Source organism: Rhineura floridana, chromosome 1, assembly GCF_030035675.1.
Source record: "Rhineura floridana isolate rRhiFlo1 chromosome 1, rRhiFlo1.hap2, whole genome shotgun sequence".
Classification (NCBI taxonomy): domain Eukaryota; kingdom Metazoa; phylum Chordata; class Lepidosauria; order Squamata; family Rhineuridae; genus Rhineura; species Rhineura floridana.
In genome coordinates this window covers 181,714,220-181,731,108 of record NC_084480.1, presented here as the reverse complement: position 1 = coordinate 181,731,108, position 16,889 = coordinate 181,714,220, and the positions used below count along the sequence as shown (strand labels likewise).

General features: G+C 48.5%; 1 protein-coding gene across 1 annotated transcript; it reads left to right on the top strand.

The window, feature by feature from the left end:
* The first annotated feature begins 6,875 nt into the window (after positions 1-6,875).
* Positions 6,876-13,013, top strand: IRX1 (iroquois homeobox 1). Its single transcript, XM_061638102.1, has 4 exons — positions 6,876-7,542; positions 10,410-11,412; positions 12,285-12,357; positions 12,684-13,013. The coding sequence occupies exons 1-4, from the start codon at positions 6,991-6,993 to the stop codon at positions 12,712-12,714; spliced, it is 1,659 nt and encodes a 552-aa protein (XP_061494086.1). The 5' UTR covers positions 6,876-6,990; the 3' UTR covers positions 12,715-13,013.
* Positions 13,014-16,889: the final 3,876 nt, after the last annotated feature.

The following is a 16,889-nucleotide window of genomic DNA, read 5'->3' as shown; positions in this document are numbered from 1 at the left end:
AGCCAAGGGTAGCGTTCTCTCTCTCTCTCTCTCTCTCTCTCTCTCTCTCTCTCTCTCTCTCTCTCTCTCTCTCTCTCTCTCATTTTTCCTAGTTGCGTGAACTACAGACTATACCAGACAGTCAGCTGGGCGAGAAGGGGAAAAGTGAATTAAAATCTTGTTGTTGTTATATACTCCTTTATATGAGGTTTTAAAAATCTATTTGCCAGCGTAGAAAATATACAGACGCCTCCCCACCCCCTCGTCTGCTTCTTTGACTCTGTTAGAAAAACGTCCACCCTCCGAGACCCCTGAGGCGGGTGCCGTCTGCAGCTCAAGACTCCGGCTCCATAAAGTTTAGCGGAAAGAAGGTTGTTTGGGCTGAAGGACACCCGCGCGGGTGTGGGTGACAGTGGCGGAGATGTATCGCCTTGCCGCCTGCAATTGTTTGACACACGCCTTGTTGTCTCAAAGTGGGGGGGGGCGAGGGCGAGGGGCGGGGGAGGCGGTTGTCTCTTCTTGGGGGGGTGAGAAAAGAAGGTGTTAAGTAATAATGCGTGTTTAACAAGCCTCATAAATCCGAGCTTGATGAGAAGCGCCCTCCGCGCAGCTCAGAGACAGACGCAAAGGAAGCCCCCCTCTCCCCCCTCTCCCCCCTCCAGCAATGGCTGAAGAGCCGCTTAGCATTTACAGTGAAGGGGGATACGGCCCGATCCACCACCAAGTGACGCTGGAGCCCTCGGTTTGTTCAAGCAGCTCCGGGGACGATCCAGCCCTCTGGAGGCGCCCACTGAGCCCCGTTGATCCCAGTGGGAGAGTTATTTGATTCTTCCGCTGATATCAGCGGGACTTTAGAAAGCGAAAAGTTACGCATAAGACTACAATCCTCTTCATGCTTACCTGCTGCTGGTAAATGCAACTGAGTTCACTGGACGTTGTAAGTCTCATTCCTACTTCTGAGTAACACGTCCTTAGAATGGCGCTGGAAGAAATTGCTTTTGGCTGGATCCTGCTCAGTAATTTTAAGGGTAAGTGGGGAGAGCAACGTTTAAATCTAAAACCTAGGAAGCAGATCGGCCGTCTGCATCCTTTGCCTTAAAAAATACCTCTCTTCCAGGGATATATACACACAGCAACAAATCCAAGACGAGAGCTCTGCTCCAAAGGAAAGACAGCCCTAAGAGATTTCCTTAGAAGCAAGACCCCACCAAGATCCATTTTTCTTTCTCAATAAACCTGGGACACCCGCCAGTCTCTCCGCTTTCCCCTGTTATGGCCAAATTTAGGGCACGATCCAGACACCGATTTAAATCAGAGCAAGCTGATATATCTTCCATTGAAGGAAAGGGCGCTGAACGTTGGCTGGATCGTGCCCACGTTGGACGGGCAGTGTTTCCATTGATGGAACTTCAACCCTCATTCATCAGTTTGTGGGGAAAAGATGAATTATCTTCTGCATGAAAAAAAAAGCAATCAGTTTATAGATTTACTAATGGGAAGTGTGAAAAGGTATCATTTATACGTACTATGTATACCTACACACACCTTAACACAGAAATGATTGGAACTTTTGATTCTTTGAGGATAGTTTGCAAATCACCCACAGGTCCATTTTGCTTTCGGGAAATGGCGTTAATCAGAACTCGGAGTTTTCTGGAGGTCGAGGGTGTGTGTGTGTGTAAAATCTAGAGCCCTCTCATCCAAGGACTCCAAAAACTCGGGACAAGAAATGATCTAGACTAGAGAAACGCCGCGCGAGGTCGAAAAGCAAACTTCTCTTGGAAGTCAGAGGCTCACGAGGGTCAACTTTCAGCGTTTTGGGACCCCGTTCGTTTGAGCCGGAGAAGACGACTTCCGAATGCTCACGTTTGGCTGGATCGTCTCAATCCTCGCCTGTAGGTGCTCAGCCCCCAACCCAGCGCCCCTTGCCTGGCGCGCAATGGGAGGGGGCGACGGCGAATGACGAGGCGTGCTTCCATTCCCGCTCCCTGTTCACTCCCTGCTTCGCTTTCGAGTTGGGTGTCCCCTTTCGCCACCTCCATCGCAACCCCCCCTCGCAAGCTCGCTTCTTTTTTTTACCCTTTCCAACGGTTTATCACTGCCACCTCCAGCCCTGCACGCCGGCAGCAGGTTATCACAATTGCCAGCTCAGTCTTGGCTGGCGTCTTCCGCCGTCCTCGGCGAGGAGGATTCCCTGCGGTGAGGTAGCCGCTCTTCAAATAAAATAAAATAAAAATAAAATAAATAAAATCCGGAGAAGATCAAAACTCACCGCGTTGATTTATTTTATTTTATTTTTTATGTAGCAAAACCGGTGGTATAAAACAAACCTTTTTGCGCACCAGCAAGACGCCTTCCAGGCAATTACAGAAGTCCCTTCCTTAGTTAAAATTCGACCAAGCAGCGACCCCTAGGCCTGGATTTACATTGCTTCTCGAACCCTAGCCTGAAAGACATTTAGCAATTGGTCTCATTTTAGTTAGTTATTTTGAAAAGCTGTTTGAGCCGGTTTTGGAACCAATAACTGGGCAGGTCCCTTAAGTCCACAGCAAAAGAATTCTCTCTCTCTCTCTCGTGGTGATGATTTTGCCACCTCTCTGTCCTCAAAGATCTCTTGATTTGGGGGAGATTCCTTCGCAGAGCTCGACTGATTGGAAAGCAGGGGGACGGTCCAGCTACGCTAAAGAGCTACAAAACGCCATTCATTTTTATGGGGGACACATAAGCAAGCCTGGGCGCTCCCATGGAAATCGGGGGGGGGAGCCTTACAAGGTTGCAAAGCTCTGCGAGCTTGCAAGGAAGCAAGCCCCGTTGGGGGACTAATTTCCGGATCCGCGCGGGCAGGACCCGACCGCACAGCGCGTCCCTTTGCCTAGATCGTGCCCCCCACCTAACCACCAATTCCGTGCAATCCCTGGTCTGCTGCTTTCCCTTTCTCCTCTGGCTCGTTTCCTCCGGGTGCCCCTCCATGCACTAATCCGGGGCAGGCTTGCTTTCTTTCCTCGGCTCGATTGATGGGGCGGTTTGCTTCTTTCTTTTTTTTAAGCCAATTCAACCAATAGATTGGCAGCATCGCTTGCACTTCCTCTTAAGAGAAGCTATTCTGAATTTAAACTCTGGGGCTCCACAGATAGATAGATAGATAGATAGATAGATAGATAGATAGATAGATAGATAGATAGATAGATAGATAGATATGTGTCACATAAGAGACAGAAGGAAACTTTAAGCACGATGGTCTCCTTCGTGCCCTGAGTTCGAAGGCTAGAAGCCCTGGGCACGATCCACAAAGTTAAATCTTCTAAAGTCCTATTGATTTCAATAGAAGAGATCTGAGCACGCGCGAAATCAACAGGGGCTTCCCTTTGGACTGGATCGTGCTCCCAGTTTGCCCCAAGAGCCAACGGTGGCTTGTCGTTGCGTTTTACCTATTTGAGGAGTGAGGAGCGGAGGGGGAGATTTGGGGAAGAGGGGCGAAGTTAACCCTTTTGAAGTCCCAGGGAGAACCTGGATGCGCGCCTTCTGTGAGGCGGGCGGAAACGTTCCCAAAACCTGTTAACAGCACACGCCTGCTAAGAAGGCCATTCCATCGGGTTCCATGGGCCTTCCTCCTATTGGGACCATGGCCGGCCTGTCACCCTCTGAAGCCATTTTCTGTCTCTGAACAGCTGGGCGCGGGCCGCAGCAATCTTTCGCCCACTTCCTCGGTCTCGTTGGACTCCTTGGGAGATTGGCTTCCTCCCGAGCACACAGGCGGGGCCTGCCACGAGCCATCCCAAACGGCAGGCAGGACCACGCCTTGCCGAAAGGCAGGACTTTTGAGCCATCGATGACACTGGGAAGTGTTAAGGCAGACATCTCCTGCGCTGGAATCAGGAGGGAGGATGGATCGTGGCCTACCATAGGCGAGCCGTATTGCGTGCAGCAAAATAAAGGGGGGGGGGAGCCGTCCCTTACCAGGGAATGAGACGTGAAGGAAGGGACTTGGGGGTGGAGAGAGAGAGGGGGGGTAACTCTTCTGGGCAGCCCGCAACGAGAACCAGCTTGATCGGCCACAGCTAAGCCCCTCGCTCTCCTCTCGCTGGCCTCCCTTCTCCGACAGGGTCAGGATCGGCCAGGCTGGTCGCTTCATCCTCCTCTTCACCTCTTTCATCCATTTCCCAGTGAGAGGAACGCAGCTCCTTCATCCCCGGCCTCTAACCTTGGAACTTCCTTTTGTTCCCAAACCCCGAGGAGGGTCAAGCTCTCTCCCCCACATCCAGACTCCCCCCATCCAGATCCCCCCCACCGCCGCCGCCGCTTCAGTCCGATTTACACGAGCACGTCATTGAGAAGGACGGCCAAGTTGTCCCCGGAGGGGTCCTGCCGTCTCTGCAGGAGCGGGCGAGTCGATTTGTCTGTCCACACCGGATTCAGCCCGGATCAAGAGCTAAACGTCTTGGCCTGGTAAAGACAGGCCAACTTCACGCGACGCTTCCAGCGGCCCTTCATGCTTCTTGGAACTGTGTGCAGACTGTAGGGAACATGTTAGAAAGCCCATGGAAGGCAATGGGAGGGAGTTAATGGGGGTTTTCTTGCCTTTAAAACAACAACAACACACGTGTCCACAATCCAGCCACGTGTAATTCCCATTTGTTGCAATGAGAGGAACTGAAGCAAATCTATAGCAATGAGAGAGACCGGAAAGGGGATTCACTATGGCTAGACTGTGCCTCAAGACTTTTCTTTCTCCCAATGGGTTCCCTCAGTAGAGAGGAGGCAGAGGGGGCGTCCAAGAAATTCGTCTGAAAAAAGCTGGCGAGGCTAGGGAAAGCCGGACTAGGGAAGTGCCCTGCTTTGTGGTTTTGCAAGCCAAAGAGCGCTTCGAGGAGGGCCTGGTTCGCACAGCCACAAATCCCGGTTTGGAAGGGATCCCTAACAGGGCAAAGCAGTCAACCCCGGTTGTATGACAATGTGCCTGCATGATTCACGTGTTCTGCTGCATTCACACCTTACGTTTTAGGTGTACACCTTAAACTCTGTTTTGTTTTGGTTTTTTAAGGCAATGTCTAGATCTGAGAGGCCAAGAATTGTCCCACAAAGCATCGCTGGAGTTTGAAATACACACAGGAGGATGAAAACGGGGGAAGGGGCGGACCAGGAATAAAACGGCACCTGAAATGTGAATTGAATTGACCTGTCCCCATTCCAGTATACTGTTCATTTTTTTCTCTTTTAGTTGGGGGTGGGGTGTACAGAAACAGCTTCAGCACCAGCCTACTTGCGTCAGAAGCAAATTTTACGGTGTAGGGAAGGTTGCTCTGGTTTGATTGTCATATTACATTTTGAATTTATATTAACATACTTTTATGGATGTAAGCCGCCTTGGGCTTACATCCTCTGAGGGCGGAAAGGCGGATCATAACGTTACATGAATTAATTAATACCGTGTTCATTGAACTTTGCCGTATTTAAAATCGGAAAGAAGTGGGTGGGTGTGCTTCTGTGTTTCTGTTCCGTTTCTGGACTGCTGGAAATCCAATTCTCACCGACCCGAAATTAAGACTCGAGAATTCAGCAGGAATTACTCCTAAACACGTAGAAGTTCTAGGGGCTGTACCTCTTCCTATCCTGTTTGGAGGGTCAGGGTGCTTTTTGAAGCTGCCTGCGAACATCCAGGCGTCGATTAGACGACGAGCTAGTGAAGGATGGGCGGCGCCTCCCGGGGTCCCCTTTAACCCTAACCCGGGAGGGGCAATGAAGCCTTTCCAAGCTCAGCCTCCCGGGGCAGCAGCGCCGGTCAGGCTCCAGCAGCCTTCGGAGCAAGAGCGATAAGGCCAGGAAGAACCGTCCTGGAAGACCCAGCCAGCGACCGCCCAGAGAAAATAGGCTATGGGGAGCCTCTAAAGTGGACCTCAGGCACCGCAAGTCCACGCCGCGGCCAGACAAAAGTCAGCAAACTGTGGGCGACAACCTGAGACAAGGCAGTGGCCTTACCTGCCGGTCCGAAGGGAGCAGGCGACATATTTGGGTCTGCTGCAAAATCAAATGGTATTTTTAGAAGTATTATTTTTGTAAACCCTCCCCCCCCCCAAAGTATCATATTGATTCTGGGGTGCGTTCCAAGAGGGGCGCACCTCTGCGCGTTCCTTTGCGAACAGCCGCTACAATATTGCGGAAGAGTTGCCGTATAAGCACAAACACACACGGGGAGGGGAATCTTGCACTTTTTTCTCTTTTGGAGAACGAAAAGGACTTTCAAAAGTTTATTTGCTGCAAACACGCATGGGGAGGGGGATCTTGCATCAGGGTGGGTGGCTGCATCAATTTAAATATGTAAAAATATACCTATATTTATGTAGTCTCATCCGGCACAAAGGAATGATGGAGCGAGACAGATTTCTGAGAAGTGCTCGGAATCCGTTCATTCCTATTCTCTTGCTTGGCCACTCACTCCCAATAGTCCTTCAACTGAGTTGCAACGAGGAGCCTGTCTTCGTGGTGGGAAAAGACCAACCCCGTGGATTTTTTATTTTCTTTTTTATTTTTGCTTTTCTTTTTTTATGAAGGGGACACACCAAGCCTGCAAAACAGCAAAACCCCAATGTTGGACAGCTGTAAAATCGTGTAGACAGGTTGTCATACAGCAGCGGGTTTTTCCCCCCCTGAAAGTAGCCCATTGCTAAACATTAAATACACACACACACACAGCACAGCAGCTGCGCGCAAGAACGCACGCGCACACACACACGCACACACACATCACGGCAAAGTGGCCCAGGCAGAATTGCTTAACCACGTGCTCCGCAGATGGGGGGGATGGGTGTAGGCGGGGCTTGGCGCTCAAGTGGGTGCCAATCAAAGCATCAACTTCAAATTGTATCTGAAAGATCAGCCGAGGACCTTAGGGCAGGCGCATCAGTCGGAGCTCAATTGTTGATCAGATCACATCTAAGGGATTTAGGAGCACAGACGAGCCGAGAGTTGAGGGAAGACGCCCCACCGAGTCGGTCCACACGCGCCTCCACATGCATGTCACAAGATCCGTCTGAGAGGGAGGGAGAGCGAAGGGAAGAGAAAGAAAAATCACCCAGACTGGGTTTCTTTCCGCGCGGCAGCCTGAGACTTCCGCAAGAGCGAGAAAGAGGCTTGCTCAGCCTCAGCTCTCAGGCTGTCCTCCTCTGCAGTCAGCCCCCGCTTGCCTGCCTGCCTGGCGCTGCTGCTGCCGCCGCCCCGCCGCCTTCTGGCTCCGTCTCGCCCCGTCGGCGGTGCGTGTTGTTCCTCCTCGCCCGCGCGCCCGGGATGTCCTTCCCGCAGCTGGGCTACCCGCAGTACCTCAGCGCCAGCCAGGCCGTGTACGGCGGGAGCGACCGGCCGGGGGTGCTGGCGGCGGCGGCCGCCGCAGCCGCAGCCGCAGCCGCCGCCTCGGGCCGTCCGGGGGGCGCGGAGCTGAGCAGCGGCTCTACCGCCGCCGTCACCTCGGTGCTGGGCATGTACGCCGCCGCCGCCGCCGGGCCCTACAGCACGCCCAACTACAGCGCCTTCCTGCCCTACACCGCCGACCTCAGCCTCTTCTCGCAGATGGTGAGTTGGGCCCAGAGAGAAAGAGAGAGACTCTGATCGGGCGCGCGGAAGGGGGGCGGTGGTGAGGCTTCTTGGGGAGGGAGGGGGGCTGGGTTGACTCTTTCCTCCGGGTCCGAAACTCCTCGGCGCCGGAGTGGGAGGGCGCGAGGGGCTGGCTCTCCGGCCCGCTGGGGCGCAAAACTGAGCCTGGACCTTTTCTTCCGAGGGCGACGTGGTTCCCGCTGCAAGTGCCTCGTCTCTGCTCTCTCCCTTTGAATGTTTTCCTTGCCCCACGGTGGGTCTTCTGGGTCTCATCCAGCTTCTATCTCCCCCCCTCCTTTTTGTTTTAGCACCATCCCGCAAAAAGCAACCGCCCTACCAGTAGGTGCCAGCGCACTCCGGGCTGGGTTTCGGGCGCGTTCCTTCCCTCGCCGTTGTTTGGCCCGAGGTTTCTTTGTAGGCTCATCGCGGGGGCTGCATCGACCCGCTGGAGCCTCTGACTGTCGAAACTTTCCAAGGTTTTAATTAATTTGCAGCAGTTAAAGCGCGGTAAAGATGGCAGGCGCGAAACAGGGACAACGCTTAGAACGCTCCAAACAAAAACAGGAACGGATCTTCCCTCCCGCCGCCCCATGTTTCTTTTCTTAACGGACTGGACAGGGTTCGCTAAATGACTTTCCCTTTTCTTTCAATCCCACGAACTTGAGTGGAAATGCGAAGTTGGTATGCCTCTGACCTCCCCGCGCCCACTTCTTCATATTTATCCATAACTGTAAATCTCTTTCGATTCTCCCCACTTTCAGAATGGCATGCTTATTAACTAAGGAAAGAATTCCAGGCATATTACTTTAACTTAAATGAGCAGGAATTTATTATTATTATTATTATTATTATTATTATTATTATTATATTATTATTATTATTATTATTATTATTATTGTGTTTTGTGGTGAAAATATTTTAAGGAATTTTTACATAGACTTGGTTAACGTCTTTGTTTTTACAAACTTCTGTTGGGAATTTAAATGCTAATAAAGAAACAGTAACCATTTCCCAAGAAGTGTTTTCAATAGAATTCCCAAGAGGAATTGTGCTATAGCGTCAGCAACCACATCCAACAAACAAACCATAACAGAATCAAGGCAGGACAATAAACTCGTTCTAGTACAGTTTTTTAATAATAAAAATCCACCCTCCCCTTTACAGATGGGGACGCTCCTTGCGGCAGATTATGCCAAGCTTGTTCAAAAGAAATACATTTCTTTTGTAATGATATGTCATACTTCCCTAGATTTTTTTTATTTCTTTGTTTTTGTCTGGTGTTCTTTTTTTAAAGGAAATGGGTTGTCATTTGATATTATCCAAATAAACTATATCTTAAAGCAGGGCAACTTTGAATGAATGGAATAATATAGCAGGGCAGAGCCTGAAAATGGCTCTCTGCTCTCACTTATTCTATGCCAGTAAATGATGAGTAGAAGCAGTAATGATTTTCAAGTGGCTACTTCAAAAGAATTCCCAACAGGGGAAAACAAAATTTATCATTTCAACCACAAGAACAAAAATCACTCAATGAGATAAAGGGAGTGTAACAAGCATGTTCTGTTGGAGTTATTATTAAAAATTACATTTTGATCTTTCCAGATGATATATCCTTTCTTTTTTTTTCCCTTCTACATTTTCTCTTGTGAGCTTGCTCCAAAGAAATCAATTTCTTTGCAAAAATATCTCAGGCTTTTCCACTCAAATGGCTTTTTGTGTGCATGCTTTAAACAAAACAAAGCCTTGCAGGTCATGATAAAAAAAAAAGTCAGTCCTAAAGTGGGACAGATTCAATAACTGGACACCAAGAGGAAGAAAATGAGAAAATGCTTTTGAATAAGATAAGAAAACCTTGCTTCTCACAGATAGCTTTTCCACATTTGCACCCACCAGCAGTTCCTGGAAAGCCTCTCTCCATTCTGAAGAGGTTCCTAGACTTTGAGGAAGTCTGAGGGATCAAGTCATAAAAGTGTGTGTGTATGCGCGAGTGCATGTGTGCACGGGTGTGCAATTTGCAGTAATAATGAGGTTGTTAGAAAGATAAAATGTTATTTACCAAAACACCTGATGGGCTAATTTGACTTCACTGTGTTTTACTGCTGATGATAAAAAGTATATTGATTGAAAATAAATCACCTCTGCCAAAGGCTCGCAAAAAAGAAGGGGGAAAGTGTTTTGTCCTCTTTGATGAAAGCATTATTGAGGAGATGGAGCAGTGGAATACACATATACAAAGGAAAAGGATCCCTCCCTCCCTCCACCAAGAGCATGATCTGGCTAAAATGTATGGACAAAAGCCAACAACAGTTAAGCATTTTAAAGTCCCGCTGGTTCCAGTGGGAGAGCCTGAAGCACGCATTTCCTCTTTCCCACTGCAATCAGTGAGATTCAATGTACTTTGCTCTGGCTGGATTGATTTGTGCCTTATCATTGTCTGGATGTGTAAGTGGGATTCCGCGCAATCCTTCTCTGTTTCCCATCGCTTCTCCTTTGTGAGCGGCTCTTTAACATTCTGCTGGAGCTGAGCAGGAATCTGCACTGCTGTCTGTTGCACCAGATGTGCCCCAGAAGCCTGTGATGCGCTGATATTATGTTGCTCGATGTGGGTCAGTGCTCCTTTCAGGGTGCCTACTTATTTTTAACAGCACAATAAATATTGCCTCTTGGATGTGGACTTGGAAGATGAGGGCACATTTTTTGAGGTTGGCGCAAAGAGATCTCCCCCTCCCCCCATTCCTCTGAGTGGAAAATCGTTTGGGAAATGACTCTGATTCATACTGAAAGGGGAGGACCTGATCAGTTTCCTCATTCTCTCTTTCTTTTTGGTTTGTCTAAATGTGTTGCAGGGCTCCCAGTATGAACTGAAGGACAACCCTGGGGTCCACCCTGCAACTTTTGCTGCTCATACCACTCCTGGCTATTATCCTTATGGGCAGTTCCAGTACGGGGACCCAGGGAGGCCCAAGAATGCCACCCGGGAGAGCACCAGTACCTTAAAGGCCTGGCTGAATGAGCACCGCAAGAACCCTTACCCGACCAAAGGGGAGAAGATCATGCTGGCCATCATCACCAAGATGACCCTCACGCAGGTCTCCACCTGGTTCGCCAACGCCAGGAGGAGGCTCAAGAAGGAGAACAAGGTCACCTGGGGATCGAGGAGCAAGGATCAAGAGGATGGGAACCTCTTTGGGAGTGACAATGAGGGGGACACCGAGAAAAATGAAGACGACGAAGAGATTGACCTGGAGAGTATTGACATAGACAAGATTGACGAGAATGATGGGGAGCAGAGTAATGAGGAAGAGGAAGAGAAGGTGGAGCTTCTCAGGCAAAGCAGTGAGGAAGAACATTTGGAGAAAGAGAAGGTCCTGCCACTGTTGGGCCCCAATGGACTTAAACCCAAAGAGGCCCTCTCTCTGGTGAAGGAGGCCTCGGACAATCCCACCAGGATCCTGAGCCCCAGTAGGCAAAATGCTCTACAGGGCCCACTTCACAACAAGCCCAAGATCTGGTCTTTGGCAGAGACTGCGACCAGCCCAGATGGGGCCCTTAGCAAGCCAACAGCTCCCTCCCCACCTGCCCAGGTTAACCATACTTCCCCCCAGCTCCAGCACCCAGCTTTCCTCCCCAGCCATGGACTTTACACCTGTCAGATTGGCAAATTTCACAACTGGACAAATGGGGCATTCCTCACCCAGAGCTCCTTGTTAAACGTGAGGTCCTTTTTGGGAGTTAATCACCACCATGCTGCCCACCACAACCACCATCTTCAGGCCCAGCAGCAGCCTTCTGTGTTAACAGCCCTTAGCAATGAAAAGCCTTCAGAGAGGACCAGCCCCAAACACATAGGTAATGTTTAAAATGGGCCACACTGGACTTAATCAGTCTTATCCAAATTGGGGTGTCCCATAAGGCTTCTGTGGGACCTTGAATGGAGCTATACCTTGTTGAACCTCAGGTGGCCTCTCAGTCCTCCCTGCTCTTTTAGTGACTGCCCATTTTCCCTAGTCCCCAGTGTAAAAATAGAAGAACCTTCACAGAAGAGGCTTGATACCTTGAGGCATGCATAGTTCTGTAACAGTTTTACTGGTACATTTTGAAAGTTGGCTTCTATAAAATGATGGCAGGCAAAGCCTATTAGTCAAACCTATCCATGTTTACTCAGAAGCAAGATTGTGGGATTTAAGGGGACTTACTTCCAAGTAACTGCACTGGGAGGAAAACAAAACCAAATCATTGAACTCCTTAGGACCCCAGCCTGTCTCCCCCAACCCTTTTAAATTAAACTGCCACTTACATTGGGGAAAGCAGAGTAAAAATAGTAATATCTGTGTTGTGCTTCTTCATTGTTCAACGTACATTTTCTTAGTGATCTCCACAACAGCCCTGTAAGGTAGGTCAAGATTATTATCTCCATACCGTAGATGGTGTGTGTGGGGGGAGGCTGACACAGGATCATTTTCCTAAGGCCATCTTGAGTATTCGTGGCAGAGGTGAGATTTGACCAGGGGACTTTCTGGTTCACAGCTCAGTTGCTCAGCCACAATGTGACACCATGGGGGGGGGAGGAAGAGAAGAAAGTTACAGAACGTAAAACTTGCAGAGCCAATGAAGTAGATTTCTTGGTGTTTGCATGTTTGGCTCTCTCTGTGTGAACGTATGCAAACTTTGCTCAGACATTTCCTGTCTTGTCTTTCCCCCTTTCTTTTTTATCCCATCAGAGAGAGAAAACATACCAAGGACCGACTCTCCGCCTCAACAGTTAAAGTCTCCCTTTCAGCCTGTCCGGGACAAGTGAGTTCTTGTTCACTGAAATTTACTTAAAGGAAAGAAAGTGCTTGGGTAATACAGACTAATCCAAGCACACCCTCATTATCATAAATCAAAGCAACAATCAAGCAATTTTGTAAAGCTTTTCAGAGTGGCATAAACTTACAAACCATACACTTTAGCCTGGAAGTTTGGTGTGTGCTTTTTAAAGAAACCCAAATTCCCACCACCACCAATGTCACGTATTTCTATTGTATAAAAATATATATTCCTAGCCTGTTCCCTAATGCAGATGGGCGAGCGTAGCTGGGCTTTCACTGATAGATGGTTCTGTCTTTTCTTCCCAACAGCTCTTTGACTCAGCAAGAGGGAACATCGTGAATTTTAACAACTCTCTCTTCTGCTTGATTAAGTGGGGGGGGGCTTTTTGGTGCAAAAGGAAATTTCACAGACTGGTCTAAAGGACAAAACAAATCATGGAAATTATCTAAATGACTCCCACCAATCTTTTTTTTTTTTTTTTGCAATAGGGTGGTATCAGTCCATTAAAAAAAACAATTTCTTAACCGGACTTTCCCCATTTCTGTTACTCCATTTTCCAAATGTGTAATTCTAACCATGATTGGATTATTTGTTTTGGTAAAGATTTCTCATGTGTTTGTGTTATTTTTTTCTGTATATAAAGTGATTTCAAATTGTAAATATTGCCACAGCAAAAACTTGTCTAAATCATATATTTTTGTCTAATAAACAAAATGAAATTATGACATCTTCCTGAACAAATGGCTCTTGATGTTGCACAAAATTTACAAGGCTTTACCGTTGTCCATCCAATATTAGCAGGAACAAGGCTCAATTGATTTAGGTTGGTAGATTAATCAACTAAACCTGGGGTCAATTAATCACGGGAAATGTGGATGGGCCAAATTTTACATCATTGGGCCTGTGAGTAAATGATATTCTTGCTTGTTTTTGAGAACATGTTGATCCTGATGTGTTAGGGTAATAGGAAATGAGAAAGCAATGTGAAACATTCTACTAGAGGTAGAGGTTTCCCTCCAACACTGAGTAATAGCTTTTTATCTGTACAATGCTAAGCTATTTAAAATTTCCTTGTTTCAAAAAAACATTTGCTCTGAGATCTTAGTGGTATGCAAATATCTTTAAATTAAGTTAATTGGTTTAAAAGACAGATGATAAATGGACTAAAAATTCTTTAAATGTTTATAAAAAATTGCACAGTGAATTGCACCTTACAGTTAGTCACATTATGTTTTGGGGAAGACAGAGTTCTTTCTCAAATCAAACGAATGCCATTATTATTATTATTATTATTATTATTATTATTATTATTATTATTATTATTATTATTAAACAATAACAACAATAATAATGTCCGTACTAGTTTGACTATCTGCAGATTTCTTGCTATTTTGCTATATGGAAATTTACTCTTTGAAGAGAGGGAGATTATGTTTCTCCCCCCCCCCCAGAGGACGATTGGATCGACTGTAGTGTCATTCTTTTCAAAAGCACGCCCAATTACTCTGTTTATTCCTAAAAGCGGATCTCCACTTGCAAATTTTCTACAAAAAGAAAAAAGAACGAGGATTGTCTCTTGTCGAGGGGCTAAGGCAGAAAAACTGAGATACAGCACATAAGACTGGGCTGGATTGACTGAGTTTTTAGCTGGAGGTGTACGGTCGGGATCTCTACCCTCCCCTCTCTCTGCGGCGTTTTGGTCGAGATCCTTGTAGCATATGGAGACGAATTCTCGGCAAAGATGGAAGCGGGGTCCAAGGCATTGGCCCGCCTGGAGGGTCTCGGCTGCATCCCTCTGCTGCACAAGGAAAGGAACCGAGGGGAGCAGAGACCGGCTTCTCAAAGCCTGGCTCATCTTCCAGAGAGCAGCCCTCGAAAAAGTTGCTATGTTGCTCGAGTGGCTTGCTTCCACACCCAAGTCTCTCTTTCTCTCTCTCTCTCTCCCCCCCCCCGCCACGACGTTTCTCCCCTTCCTAAATGAGAATGCTAAATGAGCATTGAGGTGCTAATCAGATACCAGATGGTTGTTGACGGTGGAAAATGGAAAGAAGCAGCTGGGAAAGTCATTAAAAAATCATGTTGGAGACAGCCTATCCGAACTGCGCCATCCTCGGAGCGGGACTTGTCGGAAACCAGGACGAGATTTGAAATCAAATATTAATAAATTCCCCATCAAGGGTGACAATATTGATCTGGTCCCCCCCCCACCTCGTCCTTTTTTCTTTCTTTCATTGCAATAGCACTGAATTCAAAGATGGATGTTTTTCTTTTTTACCCCCTCTTCTCTCCCCCCTCCCCCGGAAAATTTGCCGCGGTCGTGGATTTATTTATTTATGTATTTGGGAAAGACAAGGACGCGAGCGGCCGGCTGTTCCTGCAAGGAACTCACTGTACCCCCGGAGCTGGGGCTGGCTTCAAACAACCGGGTTGATTGCAGAATTTAGAAGTAGGTCAGGATTAGCTATGGGGGGGGGGGTAATCCAACCCTTTGCAGTCGAAGTTCAGCGCCATCCAGCCCCATTCTCTGAGTCCCCCTAGAGTTCAGTAGGGCTTCTTCCCGAGTAACAGCGCAATCCCCATAGACGCCTGCTCAAAAGGAGGTCCGATTGAGCTGGGGGGGGCTTAGTTCATGCTAAACGAGCATAGAATCGCACCCTATTTAGCGCACTAAAGCACTAGTGAATCTGGGGGGGAAGGGACAGTCCAACACAGAGGCGCAGCGCGATCCTAAGCATATTTACTCAGAGGTAAGCCCCGCTCGGTTCAATGCACCTTGCTCGCTAGGATGCGTGCAGCCTCGGTCTGCCGCTTAAGGTATGTTTCAAGCTGAACCCCGAGGCATCATTACTTCGGGGTAAACCCTGTTGAAGCCAAATCGGGTTCTTCTCTGGGTAGTCATGCTTTAGGATCCAGTTTACCTAGGGCCTCGATGCTGAAACCCTAATCCCATTCACGTCGGGATACATCCCACTGAACTCCACGACATTCACTTCTGCGAAGGCATGTAAAGGATCATGACAGTAAAAATGGGAGTGAGTCCCATTGAAGTCAGTGGGCTTTACTTCTGAGTAGATAGGCAAAGGATTGCACTGCAACTTTGTTCTGTTCTTGGATTGTGGTAGAGGGTGTGGTTTTTTCCCCTCCCGGAAAGATATATTATTCTTTTAATTATTTTTTTTTTTGCATTTTTCCAATCTCTTTCCTTTCTTCCTCTTCCTTCGCTTTTCTCAAAATCTCAGGCAAACGGAGGTTTGGGAGGACGAGGTTTATATCATTGCAAACGAAAGGAAACGAAAGAGCCTCGCAGGGAAAACAAGAAACGCAGGGCAGCGCGCTCCAAACCTCCAGAGGGGGCGCACAGGGGGTGAGAAGTGTCTAGCCAACAATTCCGTTCCCACCTGGGGCTCTAGGCGCATTCTCGAGGCAAAGCCCCCACAGACACTTGCTAATATTCGCTCCGAAGGCATGCATAGGGGTCTCTCGTGGGTAACCCCCCGAAATCTTCGAAAAGGGCACGGGTTGTGTTGTCACGGTCCGGGTCGGCGCGCGTCTGTCCGCATGCCTGACTATTGCAGCAGAGAACGCGGCGCCAAATGAGGGAGTGAAGGGGAAAAGGGATCGCCTCGCGGGTTAAAGGTCTCTGTGTGGGGGGGCTTTCAGCGTCCTTGTAGGTGCGGGTCTGTGGGGATTTTTGGGGGGGGGTAGGTTGGGAGAACCGCGTGCGCCGAACTCGCGAGGCTTCCTCTTCTTTGGGAAGGCTCTCGGCGCCCTCTGTAGGTTCGAGTGGGAACTACTCCCTCCTCTACCGCAATCACTCTCAAGGAAAACGAAAGCAACCTCTCTCTCTCTCTCTCCAGAATTTCTTTCCTCTAGAATCGCGGGCAACGTCCTCGGGGCCGATCCTAAGGGCCCGACAGCCGTAATGAGACGCAGAGAAAGGGTTGGCTCCCTTTCATTTGCAGGCCTGTTTAAATGTAACTCTCAGCCGGGGTGCGCTTCATCTGGAGAAAACTGCCAACGCTTTACAAGGAACGGTATTCAGTTCAGCAGGTTCGTTTTCTTTCGGTCCAGGGTGCTTCGTTCAGTCTGAACTTCGGGGATTCGAGGTAGAGGAGCGGGGAACTAGAGGCGTGATGATCCAGACTGAGCGAGACGCGTTTCAATTTGCCCCATTGACTTCAATGGGATAAATATGCGACCTGATGCTATGCACGGTGTTTTGGGGGAAGTGAATCCAGCTCTCTTGCACGTGTTCAAAGGACTGCAGCGAAAGGCCTTGGCTTTATCGATGTGCCCTTTATAGAGCTTTTTTCTTTATTATTGCATTTATATCCCTCTTTCCCTCCAAGGAGCCAAAAGTGGCATACATACTTCTTCCCCTCCTGATTTAATCCCCACAACAACTCTGTGAGGTAGGTTAGACTGAGAGGCAGTGGTGAGAGGCCGAAGGTCACCCAGTGAGTTCTGCTTCCTTAAGCGCTCTAAGTTGTAACTGGACAATTATTACAATGTAC

Excerpts from the sequence above, each read along its gene's own strand:
- IRX1 (XM_061638102.1), top strand. The coding sequence starts at position 6,991 with ATGTCACAAGATCCGTCTGAGAGGGAGGGAGAGCGAAGGGAAGAGAAA. Across the intron at positions 7,543-10,409 it reads TCAGCCTCTTCTCGCAGATG|GGCTCCCAGTATGAACTGAA; the intron begins GTGAGTTGGGCC and ends AATGTGTTGCAG. Across the intron at positions 12,358-12,683 it reads TTTCAGCCTGTCCGGGACAA|CTCTTTGACTCAGCAAGAGG; the intron begins GTGAGTTCTTGT and ends TCTTCCCAACAG.